Here is a 21060-nt window from a genome sequence, read left to right as displayed (position 1 = left end):
TTCAGGCAGTTTTAAAAAAAAAAAAATCTGTGGGTAGTTCACACTGGTGGGATATTAATTCGATGGTGGGTGACTTTTGCAAAAAAACCTGCTTCTACATGTATGGTGTGGGAGAGAGATTGATTGATTGTATATTGTTTTACGTCCCTCTCGAGAATATTTCACTCATATTGAGACGTCACCACTAATGAGGTCAGGTCTAGTGATTTTGAGGGCAGGTCTAGTGATAATGAGGTAAGGTCTAGTGATGTTGAGGTGAGGTACAGTGATGTTGAGGTCAGGTCAAGTGATATTGAGGTCAGGTCTAGTGATAATGAGGTCAGGTTCAGTGATGTTGAGGTCAGGTACAGTGATGTTGAGGTCAGGTACAGTGATGTTGAGGTCAAGTGTAGTAAAATTTTAATCTACCGATCTAAATCTTATAAAACTTTGTGTTGAGCACTGAAAAGTCTGGTTTACAGTGTTTATATCCAGTTCCAGATATATGTTTAAAAATTTCTCTTCATTTGGCTTTGAATCACAGTAAAACATTGGTACCTAACTCCTTCTATATTCTTCCCATTTCCTAATCAACCCTAGTGTGCCTTCACCTCTTGATAGTCTGATGAGTTATTGTCTCTTTGGATTTCTACTTACCTCCTGTTTGAGTCTCTCCCTTTCTTTTTCTAGCATGTACGTCACATCATCTCCTTGAGCGGTGTCCTGGGCGTGCTTCCTCTTCTCATCCTCCAACTCATTACAAACCTAGAAACAGAACAACATACTACATAAATACAAAGAGAAGCTACACAAATACAGACAACTCATTACAAACCTATAGACAGGACAACATACTACATAAATACCAACAGAAGGTACACAAATACAGACAACTCATTACACAATTTATACACACGATAGAATAATTAAATATTGGCAGGAAAAACTGTATCATTGATTTCAGTCCAAGCCAAGACATCAAGCAATAAAACCTGACTGGCCAATGTTCATCTGGTCCGGTGAAGTCTCCTATATACTGTGTAACATGAACACTTAAATTGTTCTGTAACCGTCTTTAGGACAATTATTTCAAAGTGATAGCCAATACGCGATTTTTCACCAATGGAAATATAATTCTACAAAGTCATGTTACTGAAAGCCAGTCCTCTAACTAGGGCTTCATCATAAAGAGTATAAAAAGTTTAAAATACATTGCAATATCTTATTCTATACTTGATAGGTGTACATTAGTAAAGCACATGCATTCACTTTTCCCCTTAAGCTAATAGCGTGGCCTTACTTAGCTTCAATTAGAAAATTCACCTTGTGGTATCGTTTCTCAGCCACTGACAACTGCTCCCTCATTTTCAGCTGAGCTTTCCTCTGTGTCGCTATCAGATTCTCCAGCTGAGCTAACTGATTGTCATACATTGACTTAATGGCAGACTCATCAAAGGTGTTGTCTTTTAGGTTATCGGAATCTCTTTGCAGTGCTGAGAATGGATCTCCAAGCCCAAATCGTCCATACTTCGCCTGATACAACAGTTGCTTTGCTTTCTCAGCCTACAACAAATCAATAAAATTTCCTCACATACATATACTGACAATTTGTAATAAAGTAAAATCCCTAATTATCGAGGGATCTAGTTTTGCTGAAAAACTTAACCACCCCCCTCCCCCGTCTTTTCCAACAAGAAAAACTAAACTAATATGAAAAAGAACAGTCCAAAGATGAAATCACAGAAGATAAGTGATATTACTGTGTATGTCAGCATATGGTCAATTTCTGATGGTGTTTGAATGATTGATTGAATATTGTTTAACATCTCTCGAGAGAAACTATCACTCATATGGAGATGTCACCATTGCCAGTGAAGGGCTGCAAAATTTAGGCCTTTGCTCGACACTTACGGCCTTTGAGCAGGGAGGGATCTTCTTTTATCGTGCTACGACTGAATAAAATTGCTGGTACTTGCATCACACTCAGTGAAACAATTTTTTCACGATTCAAAGAACATAAATCATCATTAAATAAGTGTTTCAAAAACAGATATTTTTTCCCATTCAAAATTCAATGAATAAAATGTCCGACAGATTTTGTTTTATAGCTTTCTAACACAAAACCATTTATACTTAATTAATTGTAATCAAATTTGCATACATCGTTAAAGTTGTTTTGTCTGTATAATTGGCTTTTACCTTCATGGTGGCTATGGCAATATCACGAGCCTGAAGCTCTCCTTCTAAGTAACTGAGTAACCTCAATAGGTCTGTCTTGTTCAAGTCCATCTTCGGGTGTCTCTGCAAGAACAATGCAGATAAGAAACACATTTAAACAGTGAGTATATTTTATTTTACTAATTTCTATTCCATACCAAGCTGAAAGATGGAGCTCTATCCCAGTTCTAGCCATACTTGAAAATTTAAAGAATGATAACTAGTGTTGGGCAATCGAAAAATAAAAATAAATTAATCGATGATCGGATTAATCGGATGCACCTTTTCGATTGATTAATTGAAAAATAATCGAATTTTATTCATTTCAAATTTATGGCACTAGGCAGAAATATATTAAATTTATTTTATTTTTTACCCTAAATATGAAGTTGATTAGAATAAAATCATAAGATTGATCGATTGTGTCTTCTTTAACGTCTCTCTTGAGAATTTTTCACTATGGACTAAAATCATTTGAAATTAATAATCCCATAATTCCGTTTTCCCGGAATAGGGATAGATTTCTTGACTGTTGTTGTTGTTCCTATGGGTTAGAATAGAGCCTTATTACCCCCTTGCTTGTTGTAAGGGGCAAAATTCGAGGCCCCGGGCCGTGTCACAGCAGGTGTGGCACGATAAAGATCCCTCCCTGCTCAAAGACTGTAAGCGCCGAGCATAGGCCTAAATTTTGCAGCCCTTCGCCGGCAATGGTGAGGTCTCCGTATGAGTGGAAGATTCTCAAGAGGGACGTTAAAACAATATTCAATCTTATCAAATGATTCAGCTTTGTTAGCCATTTTTAATTTTAGTGAAGTCGCAGCAGGAATATTCGTATTATAAAAAAAATACAGACGTCAGCGATTTTCAATTTTGAAATAACTCTTACTTATGTCCTGATGTCCTACTCTTAAAGGAAGAGTTTGTCCCTATGCTAAATATATATATATGGCTGTATTAATGATTGATTGTATATTGTTTAACATCCCTCTCTAGAATTTTTCACACATAAGGAGACTTCACCATTGCTGGTGAAGAAATTTAGGCCTATGCTCAACGCTTATGGCCTTTGAGCAGGGAGTGATCTTTATCGTGTCACACCTGCTGTGACACGGGGCTCAATTTTTAGTCTCATCCAAAGGACTATCCCATTTAGTCGCCTCTTACAACAAGCAAGGGGTACTGAGAACATATTCTAACCTGTATCCCCACGGGACTGGCTGTATCAAAAATTTAAATTAAAATAAAATACAATAAACATAGTACATGCACACATGCATGTATACAAAATAACATACAAGGTTTTCAATAAGGGGTGGCAGGTGGCAATTTATCGCCGTTCCAAATATAATTTTTATAAAAATTAATTATTGGAAATGAATCATAAAACTCATTCTTAAACAATGTTGTTTACTCCTAAAGTTCATTTTGCACACAGTCACTTTTAAAATTGTGTCTGTTTATGCCAAGAGCATGGGCATTGTTATGATTTCATGATGAATTTAACACTGAGTGTTGTTAGAGCTCTGCATCTACAGGGTAGAGATGAATTTAATATTGAAGAGTTCACTTTAACTTCCAAATCATAAAATTCATGCCCGAGATACAAATTGAAGTATTTTTCTTGATTAAATCTCATAAGTTAGTGTTTGGGTATTTTTAGGTGGTTTATTAAAGTGAAAAAATTGTCTTATTGTTTTTAGGTAGAATGGCTAAAAAACCATCCAGCTTATTGCAGTAAATTAGTTGCATCACATTTTGGCAAAGAGCAAACCATTTCCTCTCTCTCTCCTGTCATGTCTTGTCTAACAGGAACATAAACAGTTGTTAGTATGAATTAATCTGACTGTGTCTCAATACCCTATACTGATAATGTAGCAAGATGAAGCAGATCTGCTTGATGTCAATTATATTTATGAAAAGGCATGTAAAACAAAGGAAAATTAACTTAATTAAATATGGATCCTCTCAAAAGTAGGGAACTTCCATTAAAATGTTATTAAAAGTTATTTTGATGTAATAACTCATCACTTCCACTCAAATCATTAAGGTGGTCAGAAATAAAAATCAGAACCAAAGGTATAAATTTATTAGTTATAATGGATCATACACAGTCCAGACTCATACTTGCAGAATCCATTTATATTTAGGTTGAATAATATTTAAAAGATATAGAATATAATTTAATATCATCATACAAACAAATAATGCGAATATGTGAGATCAAGAAACAAGCCAACAACTTATGCAAGGTAATTTTTTTTTTTTGCTATAATGTTATGTCAAAACAAGTGGCAAATTTTCATGTTATTAATCGAACTTATGCGATATATCTCAACAACATACATTGAAACTTCAAGATTAATAATTTGCTACATTGTAAACCTAGGGGCGAATTCTATCGTTAAACCGGGTCGTTCTACCTGTAATTTTTAACTCATTTCAGGCTACTGACTTTCGTTACTAAACTGCATGCAACGAGAACCAAACGGTATCTCAAAACCGTCTATATGCCAGCGCATAACTGAAGACAGCATACCTTGAGAGTGTTTGACTGGAGTTTACTTGCAGGATCATACATCCCTGCTCCTGGAGGTTGCTTCACATTTCTCGATGACGCCATTTTCGTTGCTTTCTCTCCAGTAAAACCACTTTGAATTTCGTTTTCCGCAAAAGTTCACATCTAAGACTTACATGGCTGGAATTTATAATTAGGATATTTCAATTACAGCTGCAGTAATACGTCTTTCCACCCCAAAGAACGTAAACAATTCAGAAATTTGTCATTGTTCCAAAGTAATCATCTTCAGAAACAGTCACGTGACTCAAAGAGGAAATTAATAAGTAGGACCTTGTTTGTTTCGAATTTTCGAAATAAAAAGAAAAACTAATTTCGTCTCCGTCTTCAAAATATCGTTTCAAATAACTATTATGTATTTGTTTATTCGCATGCATTTTCATATAAAACAACAATAACCAAAAAATCCGATGTGCTAGCTTTATATTTTCTAAGAGTAAGGTGTAAAACTAGGCTAGTACCTAAGTTTGTTTATTATTCTTAAAACATAGGATACTACTTTTCTCGTAGCTGCCATCTTTAGAATTAAAAAATCAGCTAAGAGAATTTATTTCTGTATAATCTTTATGATTTCATAATTTTGACTGATTATTCACAGGTTTGTAACACACTAATCCGATGCTGTGTTAGATCTACTTTTACAGATACCTCATTTTGGCAGACGCCGCGACACCGAAAAGTCATGACGGGCTAGTTTTGACGTTTTCTATAATTACCTAGGGCTATGGGACGAAAAGTGCTATGCAGTCGATCTAATTTTCAAGTAAAATTATTCACCGGGTACTGCCACCGATGGATGAGTGTGGCGACTGCAGAACCAAATCATGCAGCAGGCCCCAGTGACAGTACAGTTCAGAGTGTCAAACCATATAAAGACATCCCCGGACCAAAGGGTCTCCCTTATCTTGGGACAATTTTACACTACAGGAAAGGTATAGACTATGAAAGATCAAAATCTGTCTAGCTAATTTCTTTATATTAAATGTCATGAGTTCTGAAATTTTCTATTTCATTTTAAAACTTGCAGTTTAAAAGAAAAGAAAGAGAAGGTGAATGGTGTGTGTTAGGTTAGGATTTGAACCCAGAACAAATTTCGCTATCCTATCACAGGTGATTAAACTGGTCTAACAGTTAATATGATTATGGTGTGACCGTTGGGGCGAGCGCAGCATATCTGAATACATTTTCAAAAAATTTATATTGAAAACAAGGAAAACTGATCTCGTTCACTGTCAATATGTAGGATTACTGTCTTGCTCTTCTCGCCAATGTAGGAACCAGTTTAGCGGGAAATGCAACGAGCGTGTTGTGACGTAGCCTGGTAGTTGTGACGTGACTGTTTACATTTCTTTAGACAATATTTTAAAAAGAAAAAGAAAGGGGGAAGAATATGATTGTCATCCTTTCCTTTCAAATAAGAAAGGTTTGTAATACTTCAAAGATTTTTTTTATTATTATTTTACGAATCGAACCATCCGCCATTTTGTACGAGGAACTTCTGGGATTGGCGTAAAAAAAAAATTTTTTGCTCTAATAGAGGTTGAGATTTAGCTCGGATTATTTCCTGCGCTCTAGTCATTAGAGCTCGCAGTACGAGCCAGCGCTCCGCGCTGGCTCGTTGCGCTCGCTATTAAGAAAATGTTTTCTTGTAAAACATATCAAATGACTAAAGCTATGTTTATGATCACAGGTCCCTTTCAGAAGTTTTCCGTAGACAGATATCAAGATGCTCTTATTTCACGGTACAAAGAATATGGACCCATCGTGAAAGAAAATATAGCAGGCATAACCTCTGTTCGAATTTTTGATCCTGATGATGTCAGAACAGTTTTCCTTAATGAAGACAAGCAGCCCCATGTGGCTCCACTCCTGGACACAACCAAACAGTACAGGGAGCAAAGAAACTTATCTCCAGGACTCGGAAACACGTTAGTTTCAGTTTAGCTTAATACTAAAAGATACAAATATTAAAAAAGATTGAACCTATGCCATCAATATTTAGTGTTATACACCTGTTCCTCTTGGAAGTGTAAATTTTATATGTTTTACGGTGTGACCATTAAGACGAGCGAAGACCAATAACATCTTGCAACACGACTTCAGGCATTTAATCCGTCTATTCATTTAAAATGGGAAATATAACATTATCGATAAAACAGTAAATTGTGACGTCATTATTAGTTACGATTGTTTTTCTTCCAAATCAAGCAATATTATCCACAACAAACAAAATGTATAAAGGTATTAGAAAGCCTACAGGTCTGGAATTTAAAAACATTTACGGTACTTTACAAACTTTTAATTTTTTTTATCTATGGGGTTGGCAGTGAAGTATACCGCAGTGACAGCGACATTTTTCTGGAAGCAATATGGGTAGTCCCCATAATTTTTCAGCTGATGAAGAGCAAATCACATGACTCAATTGTGTAATCCTTCGCAACGCGAGCTTTGCTAGCTATTACTTTCCATAGCATTCTAAATTTTAGTAAGGCCACCATGGCTTTTGATTGTCTGAGATAAGATCAGTTTCTTCAGAACAGTTTCATCCTCAGTCACCATGCTAAATGTGAATATTCCTCTAATGGTCGTGCAGAAATATTCACCTGAAATTTTAAAAATTTCAGTATAACTAATTGGCTACCCATATGCCTTTTGATTGGCTGAAGTTATTCAAGCTATGTGAGCAATTCTGCCTCTTGTTAAGATTAAGCTTCAATAGTGTGCTTTTGTTACATTTCTTCCTACCCATAAAATTCTCAGTTACATTAAAAGATAGCAATACTTTTAAAGAGATAGCAAGCTGATAGAAATATCAGTTGATCAAAAGTTAACCAAGACCTAAACTGTTCTAAAAATTCAATAACAACAAAATTTTGGAACAGGTAATTACACTAGGACCAACCATAGAGTAGATTATATGTGGACAATATGATATGAACTAATTTGTGCAAAGAAAATTCTTTTTCATATGATCCTCATTGTGTTGGGTGTGGAATATTTCAGGAATGGTGAGGAGTGGTATAGACTGCGGAGTGCTGTACAGCAGATGATGATGAGGCCAAAGGCTGTCACAGTGTACCTCCCTTTTGTGGAGGAAGTGGTCAATGATTTTACAGACCGGATAAAGAAAATCCGAAACAGCAAAGGAGAGATAGAGAACTTTAATTATGAGGCAGCCAAGTGGAATCTGGAGTGTAAGAAACATTATCATGTTGTGATGTTGAATTTCTTTTAAATCAAAAAGGAATTGTTAGTAATTAGTAAATTACTTTAAGGCAGCTTTGAGAGTAGCTTATCATATTCTTTTCAATGTATGCAGTACTAACTTGTATAGTGTTTCTAGACTGATAAAGAAATAGTTTTTTTTAAAGTGTTGCTTTCCCTCTAAAGGGGCATTAGCTGCAAAAATCATATTTGTTGATTGTTACCAAAATGACTAAAACTGTTTTATAATTTATAATGCATACCCCTGGTAAAAATCAACACTGACATATTAAAATTCACATATTTTGCAATCTTTTGATGTCATTTTGACATTAGAATTGTTTATATAGAAAGAATGAGTGAAACATTATTGTATGGAAGTAAATGATTCATTACTAATGAAGTTTTACATAATTTTCATAAAAAATATATTTCGCTCTCAGATTTATTTTCCTTTGTATTTTAAGACATTCCAGCATTTTAATCACTGTTGAAAACTATAACAGTTCTTATGTCGTAGTTGGCAGTAAATGTCCCGTTTCACTGAGATTTTGTATCGCATTTTAATCACTGTCGAAAACTATAAAAGTTTTTATGTCGTAGTTGGCAACAAATGTCCCGTTTCACTGAGAATTTGTATTGTATTTGACATCTTCAGTATGGCCTATTTACTATCATTACAGCTTCTGGTATGACCTGCTTTGAGACTCGCCTGGGGTGTCTGGTTGACACGCCCACCCCCCACATCCATCGCATGATCACCAGTAACAACGCTATATTTGAACTGTCCACAAAAATTAACTTCTCTGTGCCTTTACACAAAATTTTTACCACAAAGCTGTGGCAGGCCCTACTCAATGAGGAGGACTACTTCTTTAGGTGTGTAACATATGGTGGGAGTTTGCATAGAATTTATGTGGTCACTATTATATATTTATATAACAAATCGCATTTTCCTTTATGAACCAACCAATTTCAGCGCGCGACACAATCCGTTCATATTGACTATGAACGGATTATGAACGAGTTAGTTTAAAGCACGGGACTGAGAGAGAGCGTAATGATTTGAAAAAATACAACATCTGTTACAAAGATCTCGCAAGTCACACCTTTGGATTAAGATTGTAAACTTACTTGGATTATCATCCCAATCTTGCGGTCTCCTACCTCCAAAATATAGTGCACCTTGCAATGTAGATAAAAGGCAGGGTGAGACAAAATGTGACATCGTGTCTATGTGTTGACGTACGTCACAATTACGACTGTGACAGACACTAGGAGTTCGTTTTATGCAACAAAATAGAAGCAATATAAAGAAACGGTGTTTTAGTAAATGAATATAAATATAAAAATTGAACAGCACTTTTGAACTGTTCATGGTCAATACCAACGGATTTGGTTTTGAGGCAAATTCTCTGTGAATCGCTAGCGCGATTCACAGAATTTGCCTCAAATCCAAATCCGATCATATTGACCATGAACAACTCAAAAGTGCTGTTCATTTCTTAAATGGTTAAACAGGATAAATTAATATTTCCTCATCTAATCTATGTGGTGAAATGTTAGACCGATTTTTCATAATTTAAAACGGTTCATATGTCATTAAGTAGGCATGTGTCAATACATGTACTTATTCCAAAAGTCGACACACACATTACAGGTAAGATGCGACATGCTGCTGCTAATCTATAACTAAATCTACAAAACTTTAAATGGGTTGCATTACATATACATGTATGTTCATTATGTTGACTTTAAAACCTGCCAAAAGTGAACAGGTTTGGCACCAAAAAATGAAATACATGTAGTGTAGATGATATTCTTAATACAGGTTACCGTATATCAGATTATTTTAGCGTGCTGAAAATGTTGGGGTTTTTTTTCTGGCAAATTAGGAAAATTCACCAAAAAAAGTGTCAAAATTTCTATGATTATAATTAATATAAATGATACGCTTGTTAAATATAATAAATAAGCTGTGCCAAAACTAGAGTGCTAAGATGTACTGTTTTTGAAAAAAAAATCAATTGTTTAAGTATTTCTGACACCAAAATTACCCAATATTTCCATAACAAAGTTCAATATTTGGTAGGTACATGTAACATACACATTCAAATGGCCATGTAAACCATTCATATTGGTATAGAACAGTTGGGTTTGTGTAAGCATTACATTTTAAAGATATGACATTTAATGTTTACTGATTAACTGAGGTTCTCATAATTGTGTAATTGACAGAAATGGTCAGAAGTTGGTGGATGAAACAGTGGGGAGGATCGACAATCTTCAGACACAGGGTAGGCTGGAGGATGGGCAGTTTAACTTCCTGTTGTACCTCCTGTCTAAGAAGGAGCTGTCCTTTAAAGACGTCAGCATAATCACCCTGTCTCTGTTTGGGGATGGATTAAATACAGTAGGAAATTTCTGTTGCAATACGCTGATTCTTCTTAATATTCAGTAGAGAATTCTGAATATCTATATACATACAGCTAGGCAAACAGATGATAGATAAGAGGATACAAATTAATATGGATTATTTCCTAGTACATGTATACTCATATTCTTAATGTTAATTAATAATCATGCATATTTTGAGAAGACTTTGTATTCATGATATTACCATGTATATAGGGAGAGGGCGGTGTAAGGTTTTAGAACTGGTGCCAGATCCCTTTGTAATGATTTTACAATAAAATACGTTCAAAGCTAACCACAAATTAGATAGTTGTCTTGCTAGCAAGGTTCAAAATTCTTCTGGTGTTTGAGATTGTTTTTGAAATAAACATACTTGACATTTTCTGAGATTCTTTGTTTTGACAGACTGTGCCCACGTTACTGTTTGCAATGTACTGCATAGCCAAGAATCCAGAGGTGCAGCAGAAAGCATATGAAGAAGTACGAGAGGCTCTGAAAGATGGTCAACCAATCACTGGAGAACACATCAATAAGATGACCTACCTCAAAGCCTGTGTTAAAGAATCACAAAGGTGATTGCCATACTGTTGAAGTGTGTTTATGTCACTTGTAAAGCATAACTATGCTCAGAAATTGTTTTGTTCTTTGTCTGTTCATCTGTCTGTCACATCAACTAACTTTGTTATTGGTAGGGATAAGACTTTGATATTTAGGTTGTGTTCTCCTTGTTTGGGGGTGGTTTACTTGTATCTATCACAGTTAATGATGTCCTTGTGTGGGGGTGGTTTACTTGTATCTAAACCAGTTAATGATGTCCTTGTGTGGGGGTGGTTTACTTGTATCTATCACAGTTAATGATGTCCTTGTGTGGGGGTGGTTTATTTGTTTTTGTCACAGTTAATGATGTCCTTGTGTGGGGGTGATTTACTTGTATCTATCACAGTTAATGATGTCCTTGTGTGGGGGTGGTTTACTTGTATCTATCACAGTTAATGATGTCCTTGTGTGGGGGTGATTTACTTGTATCTATCACAGTTAATGATGTCCTTGTGTGGGGGTGGTTTACTTGTATCTATCACAGTTAATGATGTCCTTGTGTGGGGGTGGTTTACTTGTATCTATCACAGTTAATGATGTCCTTGTGTGGGGGTGGTTTACTTGTATCTATCACAGTTAATGATGTCCTTGTGTGGGGGTGATTTACTTGTATCTATCACAGTTAATGATGTCCTTGTGTGGGGGTGATTTACTTGTATCTATCACAGTTAATGATGTCCTTGTGTGGGGGTGATTTACTTGTATCTATCACAGTTAATGATGTCCTTGTGTGGGGGTGATTTACTTGTATCTGTCACGGTTAATGATGTCCTTGTTTGGGGGTGGTTTACTTGTATCTATCACAGTTAATGATGCCCTTGTGTGGGAGTGATTTACTTGTATCTATCACAGTTAATGATGTCCTTGTGTGGGGGTGGTTTATTTGTTTTTGTCACAGTTAATGATGTCCTTGTGTGGGGGTGATTTACTTGTATCTATCACAGTTAATGATGTCCTTGTGTGGGGGTGATTTACTTGTATCTATCACAATTAATGATGTCCTTGTGTGGGGGTGATTTACTTGTATCTATCACAGTTAATGATGTCCTTGTGTGGGGGTGGTTTACTTGTATCTATCACAGTTAATGATGTCCTTGTGTGGGGGTGGTTTACTTGTATCTATCACAGTTAATGATGTCCTTGTGTGGGGGTGGTTTACTTGTATCTAAACCAGTTAATGATGTCCTTGTGTGGGGGTGATTTATTTGTATCTATCACAGTTAATGATGTCCTTGTGTGGGGGTGGTTTACTTGTATCTAAACCAGTTAATGATGTCCTTGTGTGGGGGTGATTTACTTGTATCTATCACAATTAATGATGTCCTTGTGTGGGGGTGGTTTACTTGTATCTATCACAATTAATGATGTCCTTGGGGAGGTCATGCGTGTTCTTTAGAACACTGTGCATTGTAGTGTAGTGTAATGGTATTCAGGTGTAGCAATAGCTAGGTGTTATCTCAAACAGACAGACCAACAGATAGAGAATATTTTTTGATATCCATCCTGGCACATGGTAAACACCAAACTATGGCTTATGGCATTTAGAACTCCTTTTATAAATGTATCAATCCTGTTACGTGGTCTGCACCAAAATATAGCTGATTGAGAAATCTATTCATAGCTGCCTGTTGTACAATTGTTCAGAAAGGTTTTCAATTTTTTTATTATTATGTTAATGTATTTTTACAGGATTTTGCCAATTGGACTTGAAATAAAGAGAATTCTGAAGAAAGATTTAATTCTTGGTGGCTATCTTGTACCAGCTGGGGTAAGTAAGAACTTTGGGCTCTCTAGTGTCAGCAGGTTATATTGTGTAACTGGGGGCTAAGATGAGAATTCGAACCATCTCGTGCCAGCTGATTATATGGTGTAACTGGGTGGTAAGATGAGAATTCCAATCATCTCATGACAGCAGGTGATATCGTGTAACTGGGGGGTAAGATGGGAATTCGAACCATCTCGTGCCAGCTGATTATATGGTGTAACTGGGTGGTAAGATGAGAATTCGAACCATTTCGTGCCAGCTGGTTATATGGTGTAACTGGGGGGTAAGATGGGAATTCGAACCATCTCGTGCCAGCTGATTATATGGTGTAACTGGGCGGTAAGATAAGAATTCGAACCATTTCGTGCCAGCTGGTTATATGGTGTAACTGGGGAGTAAGATGGGAATTCGAACCATCTCGTACCAGTTTATTATATGGTGTAACTGGGTGGTAAGATAAGAATTCGAACCATTTCGTGCCAGCAGGTTATATCATGTAAGCAGGGGTAAGATGAGAATTATTTGGGCTACCTTTTGCCAGTAGGGAAAGTGAGGAATTTGTCTACCTCTTGCCAGCAGGGTAAGTCGTATTTGGGGCTATCTCTTGCCAGCAGGGTAAGTCAATAATTGGGGCATTGAAAGGATCCCACTGTGAAGAATTGGATATGCAGTATAGTCCATGTAAGAATAGTAATGTGCAAAAAAAGAGAAGTTTTATTCTAAACATTTTTATTGAGTTTTTGAGCTTTACAAACTACAATCAAGTTAACTTTACAAACTACAATGATTTTTATTCATAGAGGAAAACATTCTTATACCCATATTTGCTGCACAGATATGAAATTTATCATGTTTATTGATTTGCATATTAACCAAATAGATATGAAATTTATATTGATTTGCCTCACAGACATTGAAAATTTCATGTGAATCAACATTTGTGTACATGTATTTCTTAATTTCCCTAAATTTCTAACTGCTTATTTTAGGCTTTTAGAAATGAAAACTACAAACACCTCTCTGGCTCTGCGTGATATCCTCTTTAGTAAATGATGAAAATATTTCTTCCAATGGTTTACACTCCCCTCAGATAAGCACACTCAATTTTCAATGAAAATTGGACTGAAGAGTAAAAGGTGTCTTGGAGATATTTTAACAGATGCAAGCACCACATTGTAATATATCTAATTGTGTGACATTGTCAGTCTCATTAAAATCAGATCTTAGATCCACCCCATTCAAATATTGAATAAAATCAGATCTTTGATTCACTCTGTTATTGATTAAGATCAGATCTTTGATCCGCTCCGTTATTGATTAAAATCAGATCTTTGATCTGTTCTGTTATTGTTATTGATAAGTTGAGACACAATATGTTGTGTATCGACATAACAATAATGGAGTGGATCAAAGATCTGATTTTAATCAGATTGGTGACATGTATGCTTATTTTGGTGGCCAGCTGTGTATAAAAATAGATAAGATTACCTATACACCGATCTGTCACACCATTATGAAGTGATGCAGGGATACTTATATGTAACAATGTAAATCAAAGGAATACTCTTATGTTGTTCAAGCCAACACCATGAGTTTTCACGTCTGACAGTTTTGAGCAAGTTCTTTTGACACATCTTCAATATTATATTTTCATTAAACAGACTATTGTGGAGTTGGCCCCTTATGTTCACTACAAATCTCCGGATTACTTTGTTGAACCGGACCGCTTTCTACCGGAGCGGTGGCTGAGGGACGGATCAGCTCTGAACATCCACCCTTACCTGCTGACTCCGTTCGGACACGGCCCCAGGATGTGTGCAGGTTAATGTCGGGTTATTCTGTCTTACTTAGTAGTTCACCTGAACCAAAGGCTCAAGTGAGTTTTAATGATCAAAATGTATTTGGCGTTGTTGTTGCTGTTAACTTTTCATACCCTGTTTTACTTCTTTAGAAACAATGGGCCAGTTTTAACCAAAATTGCCATAAATTATCCTTGGGTAATTTTTAAAGTGGATTAAAATTTTATTCAAATGAGGGTTACATCCCTTTTAAGAGATGATATATAATTTGTATGTCCTGTCTCGCATGGCCTGGGTCTATACCAGATCAGTATGTACCCAATGTTGGAGAAGTCATGAGAATTATGCCGATTTAGATGAAATTAGTTTTTGTTTATTATACCCCCCGCAACAAGTTGTGGGGGGTATACTGGAATCGGGTTGTCCGTCTGTCTGTTCGTCCGTCCGTCTGTAGAAGCAATGGTTTCCGGGCTCTAAAGCATTATCCTTTCCACCTACCGTCACCATATCATATATATGGACTACCCATGGGATGAAGATGTTCCCTATCGATTTTGGGGTCCAAAGGTCAAGTGCACTGGACATCAAAGTAGCAATATGGTTTCCGGGCTCTAAAGCATTATCCTTTCCACCTACCGTCACCATATCGTATATATGGACTACCCACGGGATGAAGATGTTCCCTATCGATTTTGGGGTCAAAAGGTTATAGGTCAAGCGCACTGGACATCAAAGTAGCAATATGGTTTCCGGGCTCTAAAGCGTTATCCTTTCCACCTACCGTCACCATATCATACATATGGACTACCCATGGGATGAAGATGTTCCCTATCGATTTTGGGGTCAAAAGGTCAAAGGTCAAGCACACTGGACATTGAAGTAGCAATATGGTTCGGTTTGTCATGCCATTTGTTTTTTACACTCAGAAAAGAGGTAGTTTATACCTATTACCAACACCCTTTGGGAGATTGGGGTAAGCGGGGGGTATTCTTAGTGAGCATTGCTCACAGTACCTCTTGTTATTATAGGGGTAATTGGTTTTTCTCTCTAACTCCTCTCACAGTATTCAAGATAGGACTTTATCATTTAACACAATGTTTGTTGAAATATTAAAAATTTGACCATTGCTTACATGTATATTCTGATTTTTAAAATTTACTATTAAATTTGAACCCAAGTGATATAATTGCCTGTGGTTTCACTCAGCGATTGTGTATTTTGCATACATATTGCATTTTGTAAAAATTTTGCATGGCTGGTTTCCCATCTAAGTAGTACATTTGTACTTTTCAAGTTTCATTTTAGTTTGTTTAAATATTTATTTATTTATTTGTGATATTTTCAAAATACAATTTTCAGCTCAAAAAGGAAATTAAGACTTGCGTTATTTTTGAAGGAAGAAGATTTGCAGAACAAGAACTGTATGTTCTTTTATCCAAGATGTTGATGAATTTTAAATTGGAGTTCCATGGTGACCTTGACATGAAGTTCCAAGTTTTAATGGTACCAGACAGACCTGCGACCTTCACCTTCAAGGACAGACTGTCATGATGACGAAGTCTAAATCATCATGGAGAAAAAATATTTCAATATGCAAAACATATGAACATTCTATCTAAACAAGCTTAAATGAAGAGGCTATTCAAAAGGAAATTTCAATTCAGTGCTTAGTCCTGTACTGGTGAAATTGTACCAGGTTCTTTCATTGTCGTGTGTGCCGTTCATTAACATACAATTGTGGATAATAATGTGAATTTAGATGAATGTAATTATATAATTTGTCTGATTATGGAACAGAGTGAGCAGTACAAAGTAAAGCATTGTTTTCTAATTATGCAATTTACATTTAGTAGTAAAATCTTTTTTGAATTGATTTTTTAAATTTTTTTGTTTCATTGAATCATATCTTTACAAACAAGCACCAGACAGTACACGTACATACAGTAGTTGTATTAGTAATCTGTATAAAATCAAGGTCACAAAGATTTACCATTTTAATTGTACTTATGATTTGCTGGATAATTGTCAATGTTAACATTACTTTTGATCTGGGTACATAGTATTGCTATTGCTATGTACAGTTAGATTCAAGAAGATTGATTGAACCAAGAATAGTCTTGTTTTGATTTGTTGACAATGCAGTGGGTGAATGATTTATATTATGAAGGTAAGCATGTTTATAAACAATCTCATTTATAAATATCTTTTGTGTTTGACCTAGCATGCTAAAGTGAAAGTAGAATGTTTACAAAAATGAATTTCATGTTGGTGTGAACTACAGCACTTAACACGGATATACTCTTCATGAAGCTCTAACATGTTAATGTATTTTCAAAAATGTTTATTTCTAAAAACGCACCTGTAAAGTTTATCTTGACCTGGCTGGCATAGTTGGGATTATATTAAATATCTTTAAGATAATCATCCTATGACATTCCCATGAGCAGATCCAGGATTTCAATTACCGGTCATGTGCGGAAAAAATCTGAGAAGCTGGGACCCTCCTTTAAGCCCTTGGAAGCCCCCATGTTTTATTGTATTGGCATTTTTAGTACTTGTCATTGGTTTAAACATTGCACGCCTGAGTCACTGTTGTGATTTTTAAACAATGTTTTTTAACCTTTTTTCCAATGAAAATTTTTCATCCCATAATGTGACCCCATCTTGGCCTCAACTTAAATTCACACAACACTGGGATGCCCGAATACCAATATGATTAAAATGCCCTTTCTATTCTGGAGAAAGTCAAAATCATAAGGTCAAAGATCTTTTTAAATTTTAATTACCAGAATTAATTATGTATAAATTGCTCTGAACTATATAATGGAATGTTTGCTTCATTAAAATTTCTATTTTGGAAATTGCCTGTCTCAAAATGATGGGGGAAAAAATCCCTTTTACTATCGATATTACTGCTGCAATCTTTTGGGAATAAACATTGCAATGTATTTTTTAACATTTGATAACGCTGCAGGGTTTCTGTGTCTAGCATCTTTTTCCTGCTATGCCGAATTTTAAAAACCTAAACTGACATAAAAACGGTGACATTAGAAATTCCAAAGTGATGAAATACCATTATATTGCTGATATTCTCCCCCCCCCCCCCCCCCCCCCAAAAAAAACCCCCAAACAAACCAAGAGCCCAATTGGCCACATTGCTCACCTGAGTCACGTTGACCCTGCCGTTGTTAAACTGATGTCATTTTAAAAGCAATATATGCCATATTCTTTGGATATCTCAGTAGGAATAAAAACCATGTGTTTTATATCAAGCTATATAAGTTATTCAATATATGCAATTAACTCAATCGGATTAAAAGGTAATCAAGCTAATTTCCTTTTTAATTACATGTAGGTATTTTCCGAGTTGGATAGGAACACCCCATTTCGAAATATTCATGATCACGTGACATTGCACATGGAATTTCAAATGTAAACAACTACGAGGCAACATGAAAGCGTTATCGACCTACAGGCTGTTAACGGGACACACATTTATCGATACAGACGGATAACGGGCTAGAGATAATCACTTAGCAATGGAAGGGGAGTTAAATTTTATGTTTAACATGAAATCACCATTCCGTACGACTATATACCGTAACTCCCATGCTGTTTCTAATAATATTTTTCTTGCGCTCAACCACCGTAAAGTCATTACTTCATAAAAATGCATTAGAAAATCATCATTTTCTCCTTGTATTGAGTAGACCAGTACTCTTTTAATAATTGCCAAATCATTTTATATTTGCATAGTTTATCATGCTAAGAAAATTTTGGTTTGGTTTTTAACATCTATCAAAATACGGTTAAATACGACACGTATACCTTAAAAATATTTTTTTTATCAATCTTTATTCCCCCTATGTGGCCCCAACCTAACCCAAACAGGATCGCAGCATAACTGAAAATGAATTCACAAAACACAAGAGATGCTTCAATACCAACGTGACTGATATAATATTTCTGTTCTGGATAAGACTAAGGCCATAGATCATGGTATAAAATGAAAGACATTGCAATAAGAAATCTATTTACAAAATATGAAAGTTCTACCTTTGATAGTTCAGAAGATATTGAATAAGTAAGATTTTTATTAAAAGTAGATCAAACTTTCAGGTAGAGGTCACAATATCAATCACCAAGGGATAACACAAAATATGAAAGTTCTACCTTGAATAGTTCAGCAGGAGATAATTAATCCAAGGACTTAAAATGTAGGTCAAGGTTACATGATCAAACACGATTGTATCTTGTCATAATGAATCTCTATACAAAATTTCAAAGCCCTACCTTGAATAGTTCCGAGGATATTATATATGTGGGTTTTTTTAAAAGTGTCACAAGGTCTTTCCATAATTAATCTATATAAAAAGTATGAAAGCCCTATCTAAAATAGTTCCGGATGCTTTATAGGTTATGTTTTCTTAAAAGTAGGTCAAACTCCAAGTTCAAATTCACAGGGTCAAAGGAAATGAAATGTCTTGCCAGAAGAAATGTGTACATACAATATATGAAAGATATATCTTAAATAGTTCAGGGTATATTAAATACGTCAGATTTTTATTAATAGCAGGTCAAACGTCTAGGTCAAGGTCACACACCATTGGATCACATGAAAATTCTTGCCGTAAAAATGGTTATACAAAATATATATACATGTAGTTTAAATCGTTCAAGAGAAATGATGAAGTCTTTCCTTAGAAAATCTATATGCAAATTATGAAAGATCCACCTTAAGGGGACTGGTTCACATTGTGTTTGTTTGTTGTTTTTTTTTTAAGAAAAAAATTCATTTTGGATGCTAAATATATTTTAAAAAAAATTAACCCATTTAATGTTGACAGCCAAAATTTTGACCTTCTCAATGCAATATTTTAGCCGGAGCTTTTGAGCACAACTGCGCAGGATGCTACAACTAAGTATTTACTGGTTCAATACTGTTCCCATTGGTGCAGACATTTTACACATCTATTATTGAACTCTATCCAGTTGAACAATTTTGTGTCAATTCAGATTTTGAAAGGGTTTGACATGGACTGTATTTTCCGGCGGAAGGATTGATTAATCGAAAAGTTCGATATCTGCATGATTTTACAGTTTCTGTTTCATCCAATATATCTTCTATTTTCATATTCCTATATTTACGTGTATTTCAGTTTTATAATTTAAGATGCAAACAGTTGAGACTTTGAATTAGTTCAAATGTTTAAATTTATTAATTTGGTTGATATACATGTATTTTTTTCCAAACAGAACACCAATTCTTCAATAAGTCTAAATTAATCTACTCAATTTTTTTTTTATATGAATTCAGTATTTTCGCCAATAATTAAAAAATTTGATCTCCAACCCCCACTTTTTTGTTCCATGTTAAATTTTAATACAAGACCTAAAAAATTATGTGAAATTTTAGAAATTGACATTACTCCTAATATGTTCTTTCAACTCTCAAATTTGATATCATGAATTTTTTCGTATCTCAAGTGCAGAAAGGTCATTACTTATTTCCATTGCTACATGTTGTATTAAACTATTGTTAGAAGACATGCTTATGTATCGATTTTATGTAATGATAGATTTGTGTTGCTTATGTCGCGTTGACACCAATGGACAAATCAAGTTTAATTCAATAAATATTGAGTCAATTTTAAGTGCAAAAAGGTCATGTTTAGAACACTGTAGCTCAATAACAAGCAATGCGACCCCAATTTTTATGCTCCCTAGATGGGGGGGGGGGGGGGGGGGGGGGGGCATATTGGTTTTGTCCTGTCTGTCATTCTGTCTGAAAATTTAACCTTGCTGATAACTTTTGAACAGTAAGTGCAAGTGATATTTCACATGAGTATTCCTTGTGACAAGACCTTTCCGTGGGTACTACACCTTTTGACCTACTTTTAAAAAATTTGACATTGGTCATAACTTCTATATGGTAAATATTAGAGCTTTCATCTTGCACATGAGCATTTCTTGTGACAAGATCTTTCTTCTGGTACCTAGATATTTTTCCTTGTGACCTTGGATATCTTTGGAATTGGCCATTATCGGGGGCATTTGTGTTTCAAAAACACATCTTGTTTTTTTTTAATTTCCTAATTCTCCTTCAATGTAGAAATCAAAAATACACTTCCCAAAAAATTGACATTACTCCAAATCTGAGGTGCGAACCTCTTTAAAGGGACTTACCGGTTCACGTATTTTTAATTTTTTTTTTAATGTTAAAAATAAAAATTATAACTTGTTTAATATCAACAACCAAACTTTGTACCTTGTTAATGCAAGGATAAGGACAATATTTTAGCCTTACATGTAACTCTGTTATGCAAACAAAGACTCGAGTCTTTTAGTGAAATGTTCATTTTGTAATTTAAAGCATTTTAATTTTGTACAGTGACAAATTCAACTTTTAAATGACACATTTTACCTAAAGTATACTTGAAATAAGATATTTATGTTAAAGTTAGATCGATATCCATTTGGTTTGAAAACTTCGTAAAATCAATAATAAC

General features: G+C 35.1%; 2 protein-coding genes across 2 annotated transcripts; one reads left to right on the top strand and one right to left on the bottom strand.

The window, feature by feature from the left end:
* Positions 1-44: 44 nt before the first annotated feature.
* Positions 45-5040, bottom strand: LOC125653989 (CTTNBP2 N-terminal-like protein). The gene is made up of 4 exons (XM_056143785.1): positions 4733-5040; positions 2179-2280; positions 1303-1542; positions 45-744 (listed from the first exon to the last, which is right to left on the bottom strand). Exons 1-4 carry the CDS (start codon positions 4814-4816, stop codon positions 610-612), a joined length of 561 nt encoding a protein of 186 aa, XP_055999760.1. The 5' UTR covers positions 4817-5040; the 3' UTR covers positions 45-609.
* Positions 5041-5415: 375 nt separating this feature from the next.
* LOC125655660 (probable cytochrome P450 CYP44) lies at positions 5416-16663 on the top strand. Its single transcript, XM_048886036.2, has 9 exons — positions 5416-5703; positions 6462-6699; positions 7775-7965; positions 8659-8854; positions 10214-10388; positions 10796-10962; positions 12677-12755; positions 14414-14573; positions 15948-16663. The coding sequence occupies exons 1-9, from the start codon at positions 5496-5498 to the stop codon at positions 16100-16102; spliced, it is 1569 nt and encodes a 522-aa protein (XP_048741993.1). The 5' UTR covers positions 5416-5495; the 3' UTR covers positions 16103-16663.
* The last annotated feature ends 4397 nt before the right edge of the window (positions 16664-21060 follow it).

The sequence above is a fragment of the Ostrea edulis genome, chromosome 7 (genome assembly GCF_947568905.1).
Source record: "Ostrea edulis chromosome 7, xbOstEdul1.1, whole genome shotgun sequence".
In the NCBI taxonomy this organism is placed as follows: Eukaryota; Metazoa; Mollusca; class Bivalvia; order Ostreida; family Ostreidae; genus Ostrea; species Ostrea edulis.
This window is presented reverse-complemented; position numbering and strand designations above follow the sequence as displayed.

Coding starts and splice junctions, on each gene's coding strand:
- LOC125653989 (XM_056143785.1), bottom strand. CDS start 4,816: ATGGCGTCATCGAGAAATGTGAAGCAACCTCCAGGAGCAGGGATGTAT. Junction 2,281..4,732: donor TCCAGTCAAACACTCTCAAG/GTATGCTGTCTT, acceptor TTGTTCTTGCAG/AGACACCCGAAGATGGACTT. Junction 1,543..2,178: donor TTGCCATAGCCACCATGAAG/GTAAAAGCCAAT, acceptor GATTTGTTGTAG/GCTGAGAAAGCAAAGCAACT.
- LOC125655660 (XM_048886036.2), top strand. CDS start 5,496: ATGGGACGAAAAGTGCTATGCAGTCGATCTAATTTTCAAGTAAAATTA. Junction 10,389..10,795: donor TTGGGGATGGATTAAATACA/GTAGGAAATTTC, acceptor TTGTTTTGACAG/ACTGTGCCCACGTTACTGTT. Junction 12,756..14,413: donor GCTATCTTGTACCAGCTGGG/GTAAGTAAGAAC, acceptor TTCATTAAACAG/ACTATTGTGGAGTTGGCCCC.